Here is a 19,262-nt window from a genome sequence, read left to right on the forward strand (position 1 = left end):
CCTAAGAGATAAAAGTAAACAAGCGCCGGTAGTTAAGTTTGATAACAAAATTACTACTCATATATGTGCGTGTGTACGTGTATCTGTGAGATGAAGATCGGTACGTACCTCGTAGTAAAATTACCGCGCGCTTGTCTTTTGAGATGGTTTGAGCATCCACCGTTGCCTGATCAAGGCAATCCTCACATAAAACCAGTCATCTAAAACATTTAAGAAGTTGATGTACGCGTATCTCCATGACCTGATGAATATCAAACTGCCACAAACTCCCCAAAATCCAGCAAAAAATCCAAGCCCCGCACATATGTAAAATCCCTTGCTTATAAGCTCACCCTTCTCTTCTTCTTTTCTCATCCCAATGTTCTGATCTAGATGATCTGTTTTTTCTGGAATACACGGCTTTTGAAGTGGAGGTCCACACAACTGAGGGTTTCCAGCATAAGTAGAGGGATCAAAGCTTTGGAGCTGAGTTCCAATGGGAATTTCGCCAAACAAGTTGTTGTATGACAAGTCCAAGACACCAAGGCGATCTATTCGAGAAAGGCTTGTCGGAATTCTTCCATCTAACTGGTTTCTTGACAAATCAAGGGCATCCAATGACTGCAACTTTCCAATGTCTGGAGTTATGTGACCTGTTAATCGGTTTCTCGATAGGTTTAAAGAAACCAATCCAACTAAATGACTGATTTCTTCTGGTATCTCCCCGATTAATCTGTTGCTTGAGAAATCAATTCTCTTCATAAGCGCCAAAGTGTTTCTGTATACTTGCATGCTTCCCTTCCATATGAAGGCCGCATCATCCTCATACTCATCTGAAATCTCGGGCGCCTCGTAATAATGTGTGATCTTCATATTTGGATTTCCTTTCTGAGCTAGAGTAGTCAAATTATTGAGGCACTTGGGTATACCTCCCGAGATGTTCATAGAGAAATCCAAAATCTGAATGCGTGATAGACGACATAACTGTGATGGCATGCTTCCATTGAAATGATTAGATGAAAGCATTAGGATAATCAAATCCTGAAAACTAACTCCTAACCATTTTGGTATAGGTCCTGATAATGTATTATTTCCAAGATCAATAACTCTTAAACCTGTGCAGTTCTTCAAGGATGAAGGCAATTCTCCCAAAAACCTGTTGCTTCTTAACTTCAGCGTTTCCATCCGAAATAAGGAGCCGATTGTGGCAGGAATTTTCCCAGAAAGAGCATTGTAACTCAAATCGAGCATGACCAGATTGTCCAAATATGTCAAGAAATCTGGAAGTTGTCCATAGAGATTGTTACTTGAGAGATTAAGAAAGGTTAAACTTGTTGCAGTCGGTGCACACAACCAAGTAATCGGCCCGGAAAAATTATTATTTGAGAGATCGAGGAATGACGCTTGTGATAGAAATGAGGGGATTGGACCTTCCAATTTGTTGGAACTCAAATGTAATTGAGGGGAATATGCAAACTCCAATGTCAAATTTGCAAGTATTGTTCCTCCAATTTGATTGTGTGAGAGATTCATGAAGGCCAAATTAGGAGACATTCCTCCCCAAAACCAACTTGGAAGGATATCGAAAATTCCAGCATTTGAAATATCAAGTCTAGAATAAAAGTTCTGAGTTTGAAGCCATCGTGGAAAGTTTGGACCTACCTTGCAAGAAACTAGTATTATATAATCCAATTGGAAAGGAGGAATCCAATCCGAATGGAAGTTTAAAACTAGAGAGTTAAAGGACAAATCCAAATATTTCAATCTGGCAAGTCGTGAGAAATGGCTTTCGGAAATCACCCCTTCCAAATGATTCATACTAAGGTCGATACTCTCGAGCTCAGACATTTTCCCAATAGTTTCAGGAATTATTCCACTTATTTGATTGCCAGAGAGATCCAAATCTTTCAACGACAAAAACTTTATAAGATTAGGAAATGGCCCGACAAGATGATTGTAAGAGAGGTCCAGAAACTTTAATGAGTTTTGAGAGCATGCAGACATTAGTATTTGAACCAACTGGGAAAATTGTCCACTCAGTCTGTTGTTCCTGAGGACCAACGATCGCAAACTGCATAATCTAGCAAAAGAATGCGGACTCCATCCTTCAATTTGGTTAAAAGAGAGATCAAGATAGGAAAGCGAGGTCATGTTTCCAACAACACCAGGAATTGGACCAGTTAAATTGTTGCCAATGAGGTCAAGATAAACAAGGCTTGTACTATAGGTTGACAACCATACGAATATCGAAGAAGATGTGAGACGGTTCAAACTGAAATCAGCATGAGCAAGATATTTAGAAGAATTTATGGTAAAGAGAATGGAAGGCATTGGAGGAGAATGAAGAGAACAATCCCTTAATGAAAAGTCCCTTAGCTTAGGGAGCTTATTAATTGCTTCGAGCCAGTCATAAGTGTTATTGAGATTGTTGTAACTCAAATCCAAATGTGTTAATGAAGAAAGACGAGGGAGCCAAGAATTGAGATTTTGCACAACATTAGTAGCAAAGTGGTTGTAGGCAAGATTGAGTTGTAGCAAGTGTGAAAGGTTTCCAAGCTGACTTGGAATTCGACCACCAAAAGAAGCGTCAGAGAGATCGAGGTATCTTAAATTGGATAGGGAACCAATGAAATCTGGAATTTGGCTCCCATTGAAGTCAATTCCATAGAGGCTCAAATATTTCAAATGCTGCAACTCAATCAGTTTAGGGCTTATCGTCTTACCTTGCAAATCATATAGTAGAAGATCAAGTTTGATAACATGATCACCTTTGGTTTGGTTGCTGCAGAAAACTCCTTCCCATGTGCAACAATCAGGAGATCCCCAAGAAGTGAGTTGGTTGTATTCATCCACGAGGCCTTGTTTGAAAGCAAGGAGTGCTTCCCTTTCCCTCTCTATGCACCTCACCGCCACACCAGAAGCATCACCGTGGCCAAGTGCTACTCCTGAAGAAACTTTATTATCGAATCCAAGGGATAGAGAAGGGGTGAAATGTTGTAACGAAATTAGCACCGCAATCAAAGCATAAAAGTGCATCTTAATATTCAAATCAACGTAAAGGCGATTGAATAATCGAGAAGCAGCACAACTATTTGGGGTTTGTTAATGGAATGTAATATCGAAAAAGATGGGAGCACAATGAAGGTGCAAGTGTATATGGATGTCTGAGTACTTCACAAACAAGCTTGCATCGAATATATTTATATACAATTAGTTGAAGCAAATTGTAACTAAAACAGTGACATAGAAAAAGCAAGTTAAGATGGCCAACCAACCCACAATATGTGCTTGACTTGGCTCAATGGAAGTGGCCAGGCCATTGACTAGACTTTACTAGTTGAATTGTTGACGCAAAATTAAATGATTTTTTGCCTTGATTTGGTTGAGTTTTGATTTTAATTGTATTTAATCTTGCAAATGCTGCAATCCACAAGGAGGCATATGCCCAATTGCCCATCCAACAAGACTATGCATACTGGTTTTATGTAAGTAGGAAAAAGGAAAAGAAAATTCATGTTTTTTAGTTTTTTGTTCTTTTGATATATGTTCGGAATCTGAATCAGAATGAACTAACATTATCATAGACTAAAGAAAAGACAGTGAATGGTGTTAGGCATTATTGCATGTATTTCAAACTATAGAGTGTCTTATACTTTATATTGCTTGGAAAAACTAGAGTAATAACTTTACAAAGACCAAAGATCAACACGCTACAAAGACTATATATATCTAGCAATCATGACTTTGTATGGGGCATAGAAAATGAACAATTTATTGGGGGAGTCAACCACTGAGTTCTCTATCATGACTTCATATGAGGGGCGTAGAAAATTAACAATTTATTCGGGGAGTAAACCACTGAGTTCTCTTAGTCTACCACCCGAGCTCAATCCAAAGACAACGAATGACTTTTCCCAACATTATCTCATCAGACATTTCTTTCCTATTTTACCCCTTTAACTTCAATGCCCATCAGTCATGTTCTTATCGTCGATCACTTAACCAAAATTACAACTCTTTCTGGGACTGAAAAGGGAAAATTGCAGTGAAGCAGAAGCTTGGTCAATCTATCTGGGGACTGTTGTGGGACAAATTTCATTAGTTGTTTTAAGTCAAGTATAGTTCTAGTGAAACTATACTTGATGTTGTGATCATAATGCTTTACTTTGAGATAAATGTATGATGATGGTCCATTGTGAGATTTGATAAACCTTAGCGATCTACACCCTCACTTGTAATTATATATATTTTATTTAGACTCAATGAATGAGGAAATAATTTCTTCAGCAAATACAATTTTCACATTATATCATGATGCTTGTTTGTTGTACAGATTTCCAGAGTGTTAATATCTAACTTAATTGATTTACAATTGTAATTCTTTTTCTTTTTTTCGTTTAATAAAGGTATAAATGTAAGTATGGGCTTAAGTATTGATTTAAACTCAAATGTTGAAGATTGTGACGAGGAAGTTGATGTATGTGTTGATGAAGATCTAATGCTCTAATACATAGAATGGATTCATTGCCACCATGACGTCTTGTTTCAACAAAAGAATGATAAGTAATTTTTTTTGAACACATGTCATTCGTTTAATGGATCAAGACATTGCGTGACATTTAACCCATTTCATATAAGTTGCGACTTTGTAAGTGATGTTTTACCTCAATGCTTAGACTTTGGTATCAACATCCACTATAGCTAGTTTCGAGACTCTGCCACCCCATTCTGTCATTCTGATATAGTTAAAAAAAATAAAAAATAAAAAATAAAAAAACACTATTTGAAAGGAACTAGTCAAATACTAAATACATTATATATCAACTACAAGAAGTAGATGAGGAGCTCAATTGGAAAATAAAAGTGAAACTTGACATGAGGGGTAAAATGGGAAAGAAAAGTCTAATGAGATAATGGAGGGAAGTGTCATTCTAGTTGGAAGTAAAAAAACTATTCAGTTAAAAAGATATTTGGTGATACATTCGACTTGCGAATGACGAATTTAATTTTAATTTTTTTATAACAGAATTTGTACTGAGTTGAGTGTCATTTTTCTTTACTTTTTTTTATGTTTTTTATAAAAACTTTCTTCATTTAGAATTAAGTAATTCAAACTTGGTTCATTCCCTTTCATTCAAGTGGTTAATGTAATATTTGTCACAGGATGAGCTCCCACTTGAATACATTTGATCCTCTTGGATTTACAGATTTTGTCGTTGAAAAGCACTTTTCCTATAAAAAAAAAAACTCGACTGAGTAATCCTTTTTGAGTAATGCTATTCATACTATATTTTTGTACCACATTTTCATACAACCTTAGATGGCATTTGATGTGAACGGTTACATCATTTGAATTAATCATATTTTTAAATTTAGTTCATTATTTAATAAACTAATAAATAAGAAAAACTAGTTAATTAAATAATGATTGTGGTATACGATGAGTCTTTTTCATTCATTTCCTTGGGTTTCGCAAATTTTTTAAATAATGTGGGTGTCCACATCATATATCATTTAAGATGGTACAGAAATGTTGTATAAAAATATGGTATGAATAACATTACTCATCATTTTTAGTCTTGCTGCCCATTTATGCCGCGTCAAAAGTGTCTATAAATCTTTGGGCCGTTTACTGTTTATTTCTGTTAAAATAAATACCCAACAACAAAATCATGAGTTAAGTGAGACGTTGGGCTTGAACAGGTCCAATTGTTTAATTTGGGTCAAAACAGTGATTATTGAAAGTCCATAAGTTTTTAAGAAAAAATTCATGGATCAATCATCAATGCTCTTGAGTACTTATCCTTTTAGTTTCCTTTCTTTTTTTTTTTTTTTTTTTTTTTTTTACCAATTATGATGAAGAGTTAATCATTTTAGTTTGCGAATGGCTATCTTTTGATGCTTCTAAATTCTAATGGATCCCTGCTTGGTGGTGGAATACTGGAAGTATAACTTTGGAGGTAGCTCTGTTGAAGAATGGGGAGGAATGTGAATGTTGTTTACAGTTTGCAGGTTGGTGAATTGTTTCTTTTCTTTTTTTTTTCTTTTTTTTATTGGAAAGCAAGCTTTTTATTAAACACCCGAAAAGCAACACAAACAAAGAAAACCCACAGCCCCAAAACTAACTTATAAACAAGTAAAAGGGGCCAAACACAAACAGAAAACACAAAAGGGCCGAACAAACAGAGTCGGCCCAAAAGGCAAAACATAACAAATAGCAACTAGAAAGTTCCACTACTTCCGCCACCACAGAGAATTATGATCTACTCGAATCCTCACCCACAACCAAGCAACACCTCATCAAATGCACCAGCCAATTCCGATCTGCTCCGCGAGCACAGCCATAGAGTAAGGATAGCCAGCAACAAAGACAAAGAAGTCAACTATCAAGATGAAGTCTGTGAAGTCACTGTCAAAAAAGGCAGATAGAAACGAGAAAGTGGTGGTGTTGGAAACACACAAGCCACTAGAGCTCTACACACAATCTCAACAGGAAACATGGCTGAAAATCAAACCAATGATGAACAAGAACAAGGCATACCAGCGGGGTAAGAGACAAAAAACAAATTGGGAAACAAAACAGGAGGAGGAAGTCGTAGAAGGAAAGAAAAGAGAAGAGAAGAACACAACAGAGAAGTGGAGAAGAGAAGAAAACAGAAGAAGAAAAGGAAAAGTGGCAACCGACTCTAGCCGAAGCCGGAGTTGGCGCTAGAGAAGGTGGGCAAGATGAAGACCCTCACCAAAGGGGGAAAGAAAACTCTCATAGAGGAGAGAAGGTCTCTCACAGAAGGATAGAAAAAATGCCCTTTTTCTTCAAGGTTAAATATTTTTTGAACTTTTGTGAAGAAGAAAATGTGGCATTTTCTTTCTCTTTTGGTGTTTTTTACTTAGGTCCACTTATGAAACCTCCATTGATGTAATAATTTACAATTTTCATCATGATCTAAACTTACTCTTTTACTCAACAACTGTGAAAGAACAAATTGAAGTGGTTCATATAAGTGTATTTCTTTAAATTTCCAAGCTTTCATGTTATTGTCATTGTAATTTCTCTCCTCCTCTCTCTCTCTCAATTGTTAATATATATGTGGAATATACAATTTACTTCTCTTTTTTGTTTGGCTTTGGAAGGTGAACTGGTTTTGCAATCATGTCTTTACACGTTGAGATGGGTGCTCTGCATTATATTTTTAATTTCATTTTGGTTTTGGGTTTATTTGCTTCCCATTTTGCCTAAAAATATTTTCTTACAAATTACTGATTGTTTATTTCATTGAAATACAAAAGAAAATGCCTAGGGTGCTTTCTATGTTCACATTCATTGAAAAGCTATCACAAGGAGAGCTTGGATGCAGGTAGTCTTTGCTTCGGATCAAGAGTTGAACCAAACTGACTGGCTGCCCATAACAAGGAAGCAGATTTCTCACCCAAAAGACGTCTTATGTCCTCATGTACAGTTGCCAATGGGGGCGTATCCCTCCCATTTACATGACCAATGAGCAACAGCAAGAACTCTCCACATTTCAACCTAATCAAAAGCAACATGTGTTTTCTTGAGTGTGTATTATATTAGCAAAGAAAGGATCCAACCTAGGCACACCAGGAAATTTGGAAAATAACCAAAATTTGATACCAGATAGAATTATGGTCACATTTTTAAGTTGATGATAATTATTAACCAAAAATTAATATGAAAGTACTAATATACTCTTAAAAAGCCAAAGCGCAAGCGAGACCCTGGAATCGGTTGACGGGCTCGTGATCTTCAGAGGCTCCACGCCGAATATGTGATCCAAATTACACACGATCTCATCGTCCGAATCTTTTAGCGAGTGCCGAAACAGAATGGGCACCGCTATAAAACAATAATTAAATCAATTTCAACAATTAGAAAATTAAGCAAAAAATTAAGCAGAAACTAGGAATTTTGTAATTTTCTGGTTACCTTGAACCTCGAGGAACGATTGCGTCTGAGAGAAGTGGTTGATGGTGGAATCGGACTCGGCGACCGATCTGAGGAAGTTGAGAAGGCCGCGGATGCTGAGGAACGAGAACTCGGAGGAACGTCGAGGAGGCCGCTCCGGAGCGCGAGCGTGACCTCGCTATAGACTCTTTGCTAGTCAACAAGTTGGCCGGATCGCCTACGGCGGTGGACGGTGGTCTGGTTCAGATTCCGACGAGGCCTTCGGTGTTATTCCCTCGCCCCATAGCGGCTTCTTCTTGTACATCGGCCCAGTATTTTACTCTCACTCTTCAGAATTTCTATCGCTGTCCTCTGCTTTTTGCCCCGGAAATGTTCTGATCAAAATGACCACGCTTTTGGTCCTGACGCAGCTAACAGACGACGACGACGTTTCGGTTGAGTTTTGTAAGTAAGTTTAGCCATTGCATGCATATAGGATGTCTCACATCCTTGTTGCCTGCTGGTCACGTGAGTACTATTTTTACTTGATTCCTCACTTGGAACGAAACAAGTTTATATCTCGTTAGATGAGTAAAAGTCATCAATCTAAAACATTCACACTTGGGTGTCGCAAGATTTGAAATGTGCAATCCAAATACATCGTAATTAAATTGCACATTTCAAATTATGTGATACACAAATGTATTTGGGGTCTTGAGTAAGATTAAAAATCATTGTGGATTAATGCATGTTGTTTCTAAAGGTGCTTAAGTTTGTAAGCATGGTTGCTTATGACGTATATCGTAAGCAGTTTAAGATATTACCAAAAGGAAGATCTCATATTCAATTTTGTATTACTAATCAAAAGGTATAAAAAACAATAGTACACACAACCTTAAATTTTAGCGAATTCATAGAATAACAATCACATTTGGGAGTGAGTAATTATATTAAATCGTAAACTTTTAATATGTTTATCACGTCATGAGCATACAACAGATTGAAAGAAAGAAATTTGCACACTATCTGTAAAAAAATATTTATAGATTAGTGTGTTACTCGACATATAAATAGATTTCCACATGAACTTAAAGTTTGGTGTCGGTATAAAGAATATGGTCACTGTAAATAGCCTCAAAAACATGTTTTCTAAAACCTTTTTAGAGCTCATGCTTGTGTTTTTTGGTCAATTTTTGGTGTTTTGTTAATTAAGTTGAAATTTCATTGCTTTTCTTTTCGTATTTATACAACAGATTTTGTATTGAAAATAGTAACTTATATGTTCGCAAGGTCACTAGTTGCTGTGTTCAGAGGCTTCGCAACTGCACTTGAAGTTATACAAGCATGGACATTAATAAATGATTTTTTACTAAACCCTTTTGTTCAATTTGAATATTTGCATGCTTGAACCGTAAAGAATCAACATTGATGATGTTCTCAATGTTAATGTATCCAATCTTTTATTGAATTATCTGTCTGCTTGTTCTCTCTGTAACTTGATTAATAAGTTCTTGCAAGTTTCTCAAGGAAATTTATTGAAAATGATCAACTGGTACACTTAGTAAAAGAGGATGAAAAGAACCTAATTAACCCCTCAAAGATAATCTAAGTAACGTCTTTGCAAAAACAAAAAGGCCACTAAATTAAACACAACACTTTCTCTAAATTATAACTTCAAATTGCACTCCTCAATCTCCTTCTTCTCCAGTGTAAGGGGAGCATTGCTTACCAACGGTAGATGCACGAGCTAAAAAGATTAAAAAAACCACAACATATATTAGTCATAATTTAAAGACAATTGTAGAGACCAAAATGATATTAACCATGATGGCAATGATGCCATATCGTTATAGTCAGTTTTCTATGTAAAAGTGCACTTAGCCAATAGTATTAATAGACTCAAAACTGCAAAAATATTATTCATTATGTGGAAGAGTACTTACAGTTTGCCCATCAATCTTCGTCGCTTGATCAACGCCACCCTCACATAAAGCCAATCGTACACACAGTTCAAGAACTTGTAGTATGTGTATCGCCATGACTTGATGAATATCAAACTCCCACAAACTCCCCAAAATCCAACAACAAAACCAAGCGCCAAACTCAAGTAAAATCCTGTTGTTATAAGCCCATCATTCTCTTTAACTTGATCCCCAAACATTGGTTGCTCCTCTGGACTTGTTTCCTCAGGAGAGCACAACTGTTGAAGTGGAATTCCACAAAGCAGAGGATTTCCAGCAAAATCAGATGAATCATAGGGTTGGAGCTGAGTCCCCATTGGAATTTTTCCAGACAGGTTGTTGTTTGACAAGTCCAAATCACCAAGACCATATATTTGAAAAAGACTTGTCGGTATTCCGCCATATATGTGGTTTCTTGACAGATCAAGGGACTGTAAGGACTCCAACTTCCCGATCATTGGAGTTATTGGACCTGTTAAATTGTTTCTTGACAGGTTTAAAGAAACCAACCCCATAAGATCAGTGATTTCCCTAGGAATCTCCCCCGTTAATTGGTTACTTGACAGATGAATACACTTTACCAGCCCCAAAGTACTTTTGTATTTGGACATTATGCCTTTCCATATCAAGGATGCTTCCTCCAAATAATCTACTCCGCCATTTGAGAAATTATAGTCATGCATGATAGTGATACTTGGACTTCCTTTTTGAGCCAAATTAGTCAAATTGTTGATGCATTTGGGTATATTTCCAGAGATGTTATTCATTGAAAAATCTAGAATTTGAATCTCTCTCATATTACACAATTGTAGTGGAATGCTTCCATAGAAATGATTAGAACGGAGGATAAGGGTAACCAAATTTGGAAGTCCAACCCCTAACCATTCAGGTATCAAACCTGATAAGTTATTTTCTCCAACATCAAAAACGCTAAGTGTGGTCAAGTTCTTCAAAGATGAAGGCAATTCCCCCACAAACCCATTCTTGTTTAACTTCAGCGTTTGAATAGAAGGTAAAGAACCCATTGTGGTAGGAATTTTCCCAAAAAGAGCATTATCACTCAAATCAAGAAAGACAAGATTTTCAAAACGTGTCCAACAATTAGGAAGTTGTTCCTGCAAATTGTTGCTTGAGAGATCAAGAAAGGCTAAACGACTAACCTTGTTCGGAGTCTTTGGACACATGAAAGAAATTAACCCTGAAAGCTTATTGTTGGAGAGATCTAGAGATACAGCTGTGGAAAGGAATGAAGGGACTGGACCTTCCAATCGATTCCAACTCAAATTCACTTGACTAAAGGAAGATGAGGGAAACTCAAATCTTGAATTTGGAATTGTTCCTCTAATTCGGTTGTTGGAAAGATCTATAATAAACTCAAATCTTGAATCCGGATGAGGCAGACGGCTCCAAAACCAACTTGGAAGGATATCAGAAATACTTGCATTAGAAATATCAAGTCCCGTATAACTTTTCTGAGTTTGAAGCCATTTTGGAAAGTGCGGACCCACCATGCAAGAGCTCAAATCTATCCAATCCAATTGGAAAGGAGGAGTCCAATTAGAACTGAAGCTTAAAGATAGTGAGGTAGAGGATAGATCCAAAATCCTCAGTTTGGAGAGATTGGAGAAGTGGCTTTCCGAAACCACACCTTCCAAAGCATTCATACCAAGGTTGATACTCTCGAGTCTAGACATATGCCCAATGCTTTCAGGTACTGTTCCACTCAATTGATTGTCATCGAGATATAATGCTTGCAATGATGAAAAGTTTGTGAGATTAGGAATTGATCCAGAAAGATGGTTGGATGAGAGGACCAGATACTCTAATGAGTTCTGATCAGGACAAGCAGACATTAATATTTGAACCAACCAAGAAAGTTGTCCACTCAGAATGTTGTTGGAAAGGTACAATACTTGTAGATTACATAACCCGGAAAAAAATTGCGGAATCCCTCCTTCAATTTGGTTTTCAATGAGGTCAAGATAAACAAGGCTGGCATTGTATTTGGATAACCACACAAATATGGAAGAAGATGAAGAAAATGGGAGTTGGTTGGCCATGAGATCAACATGAGCAAGAGATTTAGAAGAATTTATGTTAAAAAGAGTACTGGAATGAATTAGAGGAGATGGAAGACTACAAGAAGACAGAGACAAGTTTGTAAGTTTAGGGAGCTTACTAACTGCTTCCAGCCAGTCAGGAACATTACTGAGATTGGTGTAACTCAGGTCCAAATATGTTAAAGCAGAAAGATGAGGCAGCCATGAATTCAGATTTTCTACATTAGCAAAGTTATTGTATCTGAGATTAAGATAACCAAGGCTAGCATTGTATTTGGACAACCAAAGAAGTATGGAAGAAGTGAGTTGGTTGTAACTGAGGTCAACATGAGCAAGAGATCTAGAAGAATTTTTGTTGAAAAGAGTACTGGAATGAATTAGAGGAGAAGGAAGACTGCAATAAGACAAAGACAAGTTTGTAAGTTTGGGGAGCTTATTAACTGCTTCCATCCAGTCAGGAACATTACTGAGACTGCTTCCACTCAGGTCCAAATATGTTAAAGCAGAAAGATGAGGCATCCATGAATTCAGATCTTCTACATTAGCAAAGTTATTGTATCCAAGATCAAGATATTGCAAGTGGGTAAGGTTTCCGATCTGAGTTGGAATTCGACCACCAAAAGAAGCATCAGAGAGATCGAGGTGCCTTAAGTTGGAAAGAGACCCAATGAAATCTGGAACTTGGCGTCCATTGCAGTTAATCACTGAAAGGTCCAAATATTTCAAATGCTTCAACTTAATCAGTTTGGGACTCATCATCTTACCTTGCAAATAATAATAGATATTCTGTGGGCGTCCTTTCTGTTGAAGTGCGTAAGCTTGATCCAAATAAGACCATCCAAGATGAAGTTGAGTAACATGGTTGGTTCGGTTGCTGCAGTGGACGCCAAGCCATTGGCAACAATCTTGCTTGTGTTCTTCTCTTCCCCACGAGGAGAGGAGATCATAGTCATCCACCAGGCCTTGTTTGAAAGCAAGGAGTGCTTCCCTTTCACTCTCTATGCACCTCGTCACCACCCGATGGCTAATTGCTCTGAAATCGACAGAAACATTATAGAATCCAGAGGATAGGGAAGGGTTGAAACATTGTAGAAAAAGTAGCACCACAATGGAAGTATGAAAGAGTTTCTTCAAGCACATGATTCCGTCATTCTCCATCTTAATTTAACAAAATCAAGGCAAAGACGATTGAAGAATGAAGAAGAAGTGTACAATCAGAATTGATTTAGGAGCACAAGGAAAGCTACGAGTGTTTTATAAGGCTGGGTGAGTACGTAATAGTTCACAATACAATCCACACACTGAGTTGTCTTGACTCAAATGGTAAAGTATGGAACACGTGTGAGTGGACCAGCTACTTTTCTGTAGGTAGGTGTAGTAATTAGAGGATGACTAGTCTCTCCAAAATAATGACAAAGCCTGCAACAATCAACACAATTACGCGTTGATTGTTTCGTTCTGTTTACGTTTTAGAAGTCTTTTGGTTTTTTGTGGAATTAGAAAACAACATATATGCGCGTAATTTAAATTATTTGGACCAAGCTAAAAAATGTAGAAACCGTCTCAACTCTTGAGAGAACAAATTTACATTTATTTTCCAAACAAGTTGCAAACCATCAGAATGCGTAATTCACATTATTTGGACCAGGCTAAAATACAGGGAAAACGCCTCAACTCTTGAGAGACAAATTCACATTTATTTTCCAAACAAGTTGCAAACTGTCAAAAGTCGTTTTGGAGGATAAAAGGAAGGATGAATGACTCCCACAAAATAGATGATTCTTCTCCACTTTTGTTTGTCATTTATCTTAATCACGCTTCAAAGTAAATTACAAGTTGAGAACAACAGGACCAACAAACCAAAATTTCCACGATGCAAGTGGAAATCCATGCGATAGTTCAAGGTTATTGACTTAAATGGTCAAGTATGGAACATGTGTGAGTGGACCAGCTACTTTTTTGTAGGTAGGTGTAGTAATTAGAGGATGACTCGTCACTCCAAAACAATGACAAAGCCTGCAACAATCAACACAATTCTGCGTTGGTTGTTTCGTTCTGTTTACGTTTTAGAAGTCTTTTTGTTTTTGTGGAATTAGAAAACAACATATATGCGCGTAATTCACGTTATTTGGACCAAGCTAAAAATGCGGAAACCGTCTTAACTCTTGAGAGAACAAAATTACATCTATTTTCCAAACAAGTTGCAAACAGTTAGAATGTGTAATTCACATTATTTGGACCAGGCTAAAATACACAGAAAACGCCTCAACTCTTGAGAGACAAATTCACATTTATTTTCCAAACAAGTTGCAAACCGTCAAAAGTCATTTTGGAGGATATGAGGAAGGATGAATGACTCCCACAAAATAGATGATTCTTCTCCACTTTCGTTTGTCATTTGTCTTAATCACGCTTCAAAGTAAATTACAAGTTGAGAACAACAGGGACCAACAAACCAAAATTTCCACGATACAAGTGGAAATCCATGCGATAGTGCAAGGTTATTGACTTAAATGGTCAAGTATGGAACATGTGTGAGTGGACCAGCTACTTTTCTATAGGTAGGTGTAGTAATTAGAGGATGACTTGTCTCTCCAAAATAATGACAAGGCTGCAACAATCAACACAAAAATCGTTTTGAAGGATAAGAGGAAGGATGAATGACTTCCACAAAATAGATGATTCTTCTCCACTTTCGTTTGTTATTTGTCTTAATCACACTTCAAAGTAAATTACAAGTTGAGAACAACAGGACCAACAAATCAAAATTTCTACAATGCAAGTGGAAATGCATGCTCCATGCGATACTTCAAGTTCTCAAGAGTTTTCCTATTTCGAATAATTCCACCGCCACTGGGGTCTTTATAAATTTAGTCTTGGAGTTATTAGATTTGAAGACACACAATAATTGACCAACTTAAATGCATATGCACATATATTACGCCAAATTGTTGTTAGTGAAGAATCATCACTGTCATTTGATCGAGACAATACTTTTGGAATATTATTAAGGAAAACGGTTTCAAAATTTTGAATTTTAATAAATAAATAAATAAAAAAAACATCCTATAACTTTATTAACAAAAAAAAAAAAAAAAAAAACTTAACTACGCGCGTGCAATTGCACAGCGTTTTTTCCCAGATTTTGTTTGGTTTGGTGTGCTGGTGTTTTTTCCCAGCTTATGTATTTGCTTCAATGGAGTCTTTTATCCATTTAAAATGTATGCCGCAGCTTTAAATAATAATAATAATAATAATATTTATGTGGAGTGATTGATGGCTGGAGAAAGGGGATTCATATTAAAAAAAATAATAATAATAATAATTGCAGGAGAAGGGTTTTTTTTTTTTTTGGAAGAAAATAAAAGCATTCTTACTTTCTTAGAGAGAACTTGTGGAGTTCATTAACATAACATAAGGAACTCCAAAAAAAAACTTTGAGTTGTGAACCATATGAATTTTCAATTACCTCTAGTTCTAATTGGTTCTTTGTTTGATTAGAAAATATAAATAATTGAAAGAGTTCAATATAAAACACTGAACCAAAAAAGAGACATTATTTATGAAACTAGACTAAGAAAGAGACACTATTTATGAAACTGTATCAATTACTATACACTATTTATGAAATTGGACAAAAAACTAGACATTATTTATGAAACATGACCAAGAACTAGGCATTATATATTAAAGTGAACCAAGAACTAGACACTATTTATAAAACTGGATAAAAAATGAGAAACTATTTATAAAATTGAATCAAGAATGAGACATTATTTATGAAAATGTACCAATTACTATACACTATTTATGAAATAGGACCCAATAACTAAACACTATTTACAAAAGTGAACCAAGAACTAGGCACTTTTTATAAATCTTGACAATAAATAGTGTAGTACCGTTTAGTTTTATAAATAGTATAGAACTGCAGTTTTATAAATAGTGTTCAGTTTCATAAATAGTATAGTACTGTTAAGTTTCATAAACAATGTAGTATTGTTTCATAAATAGTGTCTGTGATGGAAGCAGGCATCTAGGCGAGTCAGGTTTTTTTTTTTTTTTTTTTTTTTTTTTTTTTTTAAATATTAAAATTATGTCATTTTCATTAAAATTTAAGTTTTTTTGTCCTCTTTATTAAAAGTTAAGGGTTTTTCATTACGGTTTAAGTTTTTTTCATTAAATAAAATTATAGCATGATTTTTTATTAAAATAAACTTAACCCAAATTCTTTTCATGAAAACTCTCATATTATTATTCATTTTGGGTCTTTTACTTTTAGCGACAACAGTTCCTTGTGTTTTATTCACTTGTGACTATTCGTTTATTGTTAATGCGAGGGCTTCCAGACTCCCATGAGGAATTTTAGTTACCGTGACAGTACTCCGTAGAATGTTGTATGATTTTGAAATTATACTGCACAAAATTTCAAGGCAAACATTTCATTGAAGACGACCATTTCTTACAAATTACTGATTGTATTTCATTGAAATACAAAGAAAAACAAAACAAAATGCCTAAGGGTGCTTTCTATGTTCAAATTCAGTACAAATCTAAGGACTCTATCACACGACAAGCTTAGGATGTGATGATCAGTTAATCTCTGCTCCGAATCAAGAGTCTAACCAAACTGACTCGCTGCCCATATCAAGGAAGCAGATTTCTCACCCAAAAGATGTCTTATGTCCTCATTCATGTATAGTTGCCAACGGTTGCCCATCCCTCCCATTTACATGACCAATTAGAGGCAGCAAGAACTCTCCAAATTTCAACCTATTCAAAAGCAACAGTGTTTTTCTTCAGTGTGCATTATATTAGCAAAGAAAGGACCAAGCCTAGGCACACCAGTGTTCAGAATCCTCAAGTCTAATTAATTCCTAGCAGATGACCTCGTTACTCAATTGACAAACATGAAAATGAGAAATAGGACATAGCTTAACTAAAAGCCTAGAAAAAAAAAAAAAAGGAAAGACGGGATTCTATTAAGAATCGTCCGATGAACAAACCTATTTTTGTCAAAACTTTAACATTTACCCCAAAATTTATCCAGATAGAGCTTTAAATCACAACTCATGACAACGAGAATCAAGCAAGCAAAGAGAAATAAATCAAGACCTGAGATTCTCATCAACTTGTTTGTCCCTTATGAGCCCTACAACTTCCTCAATACCATGAAAAGCCTCAAAATCCTACACATTACACACAAGAAAACAATCGAATCATAAAAAAAAAAACCATCACCGCTCCGAAACCAATCATAATAAGGGGTATATTCAGTTGTGATTTTGTGGGATTTTAATTCTTTTAAAGAATCTAGAGGTATTCAATGATCATTCAGGATTCTAAGTTATCTTCTGAAATTCAAAGTGTATTTAATCAAGATTCTGAGATAGTTTATTAAAATGCTTAGAAATTCGAGTGTATTCAATTAAAATTGTAAAGAAGTTTATAACATTCTAGATGTATTCAATTAAAAATTGATTTTAAAGAATTTTAAAAAGTTGAGGAATTTAAGGGAATTGGAAAGATTTCGTAGTGTATTTTAAGTATCCACATATTTCACGTCCGTCCATGAGATTTCGAGAGAATTGAATCAAACTTTATATAAAATCTCTACAAAAATTAAACTCCATAAATCTGACTCAAAACTGAAGTTTGAAGCTTTACCATTTGATTAGCTGATGCATCCAACATAAAAATCAAAGCATCCAAACAAGCTCCTTGCTCAATCACGCCGCGAGTCGGTAATATATTCATCAAAACCTACAAAAACCAAATTACAAAAAACCGCATTCTCATCTCAGTAATCCAACCCCCATAGATTTTGGTTAAGCTATTTAGCAACATTGAGTACCTGAATGGCCTTGTGCTGATGAGCCAAAACCGCGCTGTCCGGATGAAGCAGGCAGCAACCCTCTAAAACCCTAAGCGTAAGCGAAACCTCGAAATCGGTTGAAGGGCTCGTGATCTTCAGCGGCTCAACGCCGAATATGTGATCCAAATTCTGCACGACCTCATCGTCCGAATCTTTCAGCGAGTGCCGAAACAGAACCGGCATGATTGTAAAACGATAATTAAATCAATTTCAACAATCAAAAAAATTAAACAAAAGATTAAATTTTGAGAGATCATTTAAAGATAGACAAGGATGGGCCGAATAATTCTTATTCCTAGTTCTTGTTTTAACAACGTCGTAAGTTGAAGAAACTACATTGTTTATGAATTTTAAGTGAAGTTACATGGATGAAATGGAGTATAAACAAACCAAACAAACTACATTCATATCATTACTCATGTTTCATTATTTTCTCTCTTTTTTTTCCTTATGTTTTTAAATGTCAATTTATTTGAGAAATTGACCAAAATGATTATTTTTCAAATTTTAGTTACTGAAACGGCCAATGTTGTATATGTCGTCAATATATGATTGTATTGTTGTCAATCTTTGATCATTATGTAGTCAATATCAATATTTAATTTTGATTAATTCAGCAATTTAGATTTTAATTTATGATTAATTTCGCACGACACTTAGTACTACGATGTAGTTGTGTTTTATCTTCACTTATAAATGAATGCCTTACATTTAAAGCTGGTGAATGGTGAATTCAATATCAATTTATTAAGAAAATTTTATTTGAACCCATATAACTTATCTTTACATCCAACTTACTTTCTACACCCATATCATTTTTATTTAAACTATCAATATCTCTTTGAACCTAAATTTACTACCTAAACTACCCTCCACAACTATCAATACCAATTTATTTGGTTTTTGAGACGGTTCTTTGAAATTGGACGGGCTGATTTGCTAGGCGGCACCATGTAGCCTTCTGCTCAATATTAATTACCACAAACATATAGTGAGCAAAAATGTACCGATCATAACTCCATAGTAAACGAGAATTTGAAGTTTACCAGAAGATATAAAATAACAATGATACTCATATGTATAGCATATGAAATATCAACAATGTCGTTCACTTTATGAATTTTTTCATGTCATGAACATATAATATGTTAGAACTTTTTCACAAGATTTATTCAATATTCCAAAGTATTGGATACTTTGAGTCTTTTAACCGTTAAATATTTTACAAAAATCAAAATCCGACATTTATCATGTTATGAATGCGTAACGTGTTAGAAGTTGTTACACATGATCTATTCGATATTTCAGAGTATCGGATACTTTGAGTCTTTTAACAGTTACATATTATACAAAAATCAAAATCCGACATTTTTCATGTTATGAATGCATAACGTGTTAGAAGTTGTTACACATGATCTATTGATATTTCAGAGTATCAGATACTTGGAGTCTTTTAACAGTTAAATACAACAACAACAACAAAG

The 19,262-nt window shown here is 35.5% G+C and overlaps 3 protein-coding genes across 3 annotated transcripts; all 3 read right to left on the minus strand.

The window, feature by feature from the left end:
• On the minus strand, window positions 1-3,015 carry LOC137719801 (receptor-like protein EIX2). The gene is made up of 2 exons (XM_068458819.1): window positions 2,157-3,015; window positions 1-2,084 (listed from the first exon to the last, which is right to left on the minus strand). The coding sequence occupies exons 1-2, from the start codon at window positions 3,013-3,015 to the stop codon at window positions 121-123; spliced, it is 2,823 nt and encodes a 940-aa protein (XP_068314920.1). The 3' UTR covers window positions 1-120.
• Window positions 3,016-9,318: 6,303 nt separating this feature from the next.
• Window positions 9,319-18,028, minus strand: LOC137721304 (receptor-like protein EIX2). The gene is made up of 4 exons (XM_068460409.1): window positions 17,758-18,028; window positions 17,571-17,666; window positions 9,826-13,322; window positions 9,319-9,629 (listed from the first exon to the last, which is right to left on the minus strand). The coding sequence occupies exons 3-4, from the start codon at window positions 13,059-13,061 to the stop codon at window positions 9,608-9,610; spliced, it is 3,258 nt and encodes a 1,085-aa protein (XP_068316510.1). The 5' UTR covers window positions 13,062-13,322; window positions 17,571-17,666; window positions 17,758-18,028; the 3' UTR covers window positions 9,319-9,607.
• LOC137719803 (uncharacterized) lies at window positions 17,012-17,961 on the minus strand. The gene is made up of 3 exons (XM_068458820.1): window positions 17,758-17,961; window positions 17,571-17,666; window positions 17,012-17,092 (listed from the first exon to the last, which is right to left on the minus strand). Exons 1-3 carry the CDS (start codon window positions 17,959-17,961, stop codon window positions 17,012-17,014), a joined length of 381 nt encoding a protein of 126 aa, XP_068314921.1.
• Window positions 18,029-19,262: the final 1,234 nt, after the last annotated feature.

Source organism: Pyrus communis, chromosome 16 (genome assembly GCF_963583255.1).
Source record: "Pyrus communis chromosome 16, drPyrComm1.1, whole genome shotgun sequence".
Lineage (NCBI taxonomy): Eukaryota > Viridiplantae > Streptophyta > Magnoliopsida > Rosales > Rosaceae > Pyrus > Pyrus communis.

Bases quoted from the DNA above. Each gene is read 5' to 3' on its own strand.
- LOC137719803 (XM_068458820.1), bottom strand. From the start codon at position 17,961: ATGCCGGTTCTGTTTCGGCACTCGCTGAAAGATTCGGACGATGAGGTC. The intron at 17,667-17,757 runs GTACTCAATGTT...TGGTTTTTGTAG, and splicing joins ATCAGCACAAGGCCATTCAG to GTTTTGATGAATATATTACC. The intron at 17,093-17,570 runs GTAAAGCTTCAA...TGTAATGTGTAG, and splicing joins ATGCATCAGCTAATCAAATG to GATTTTGAGGCTTTTCATGG.
- LOC137719801 (XM_068458819.1), bottom strand. From the start codon at position 3,015: ATGCACTTTTATGCTTTGATTGCGGTGCTAATTTCGTTACAACATTTC. The intron at 2,085-2,156 runs GTCCAATTCCTG...ACCAAATTGAAG, and splicing joins CATTGGCAACAATTTAACTG to GATGGAGTCCGCATTCTTTT.
- LOC137721304 (XM_068460409.1), bottom strand. From the start codon at position 13,061: ATGGAGAATGACGGAATCATGTGCTTGAAGAAACTCTTTCATACTTCC. The intron at 9,630-9,825 runs GTAAGTACTCTT...TAATCTTTTTAG, and splicing joins CGAAGATTGATGGGCAAACT to CTCGTGCATCTACCGTTGGT.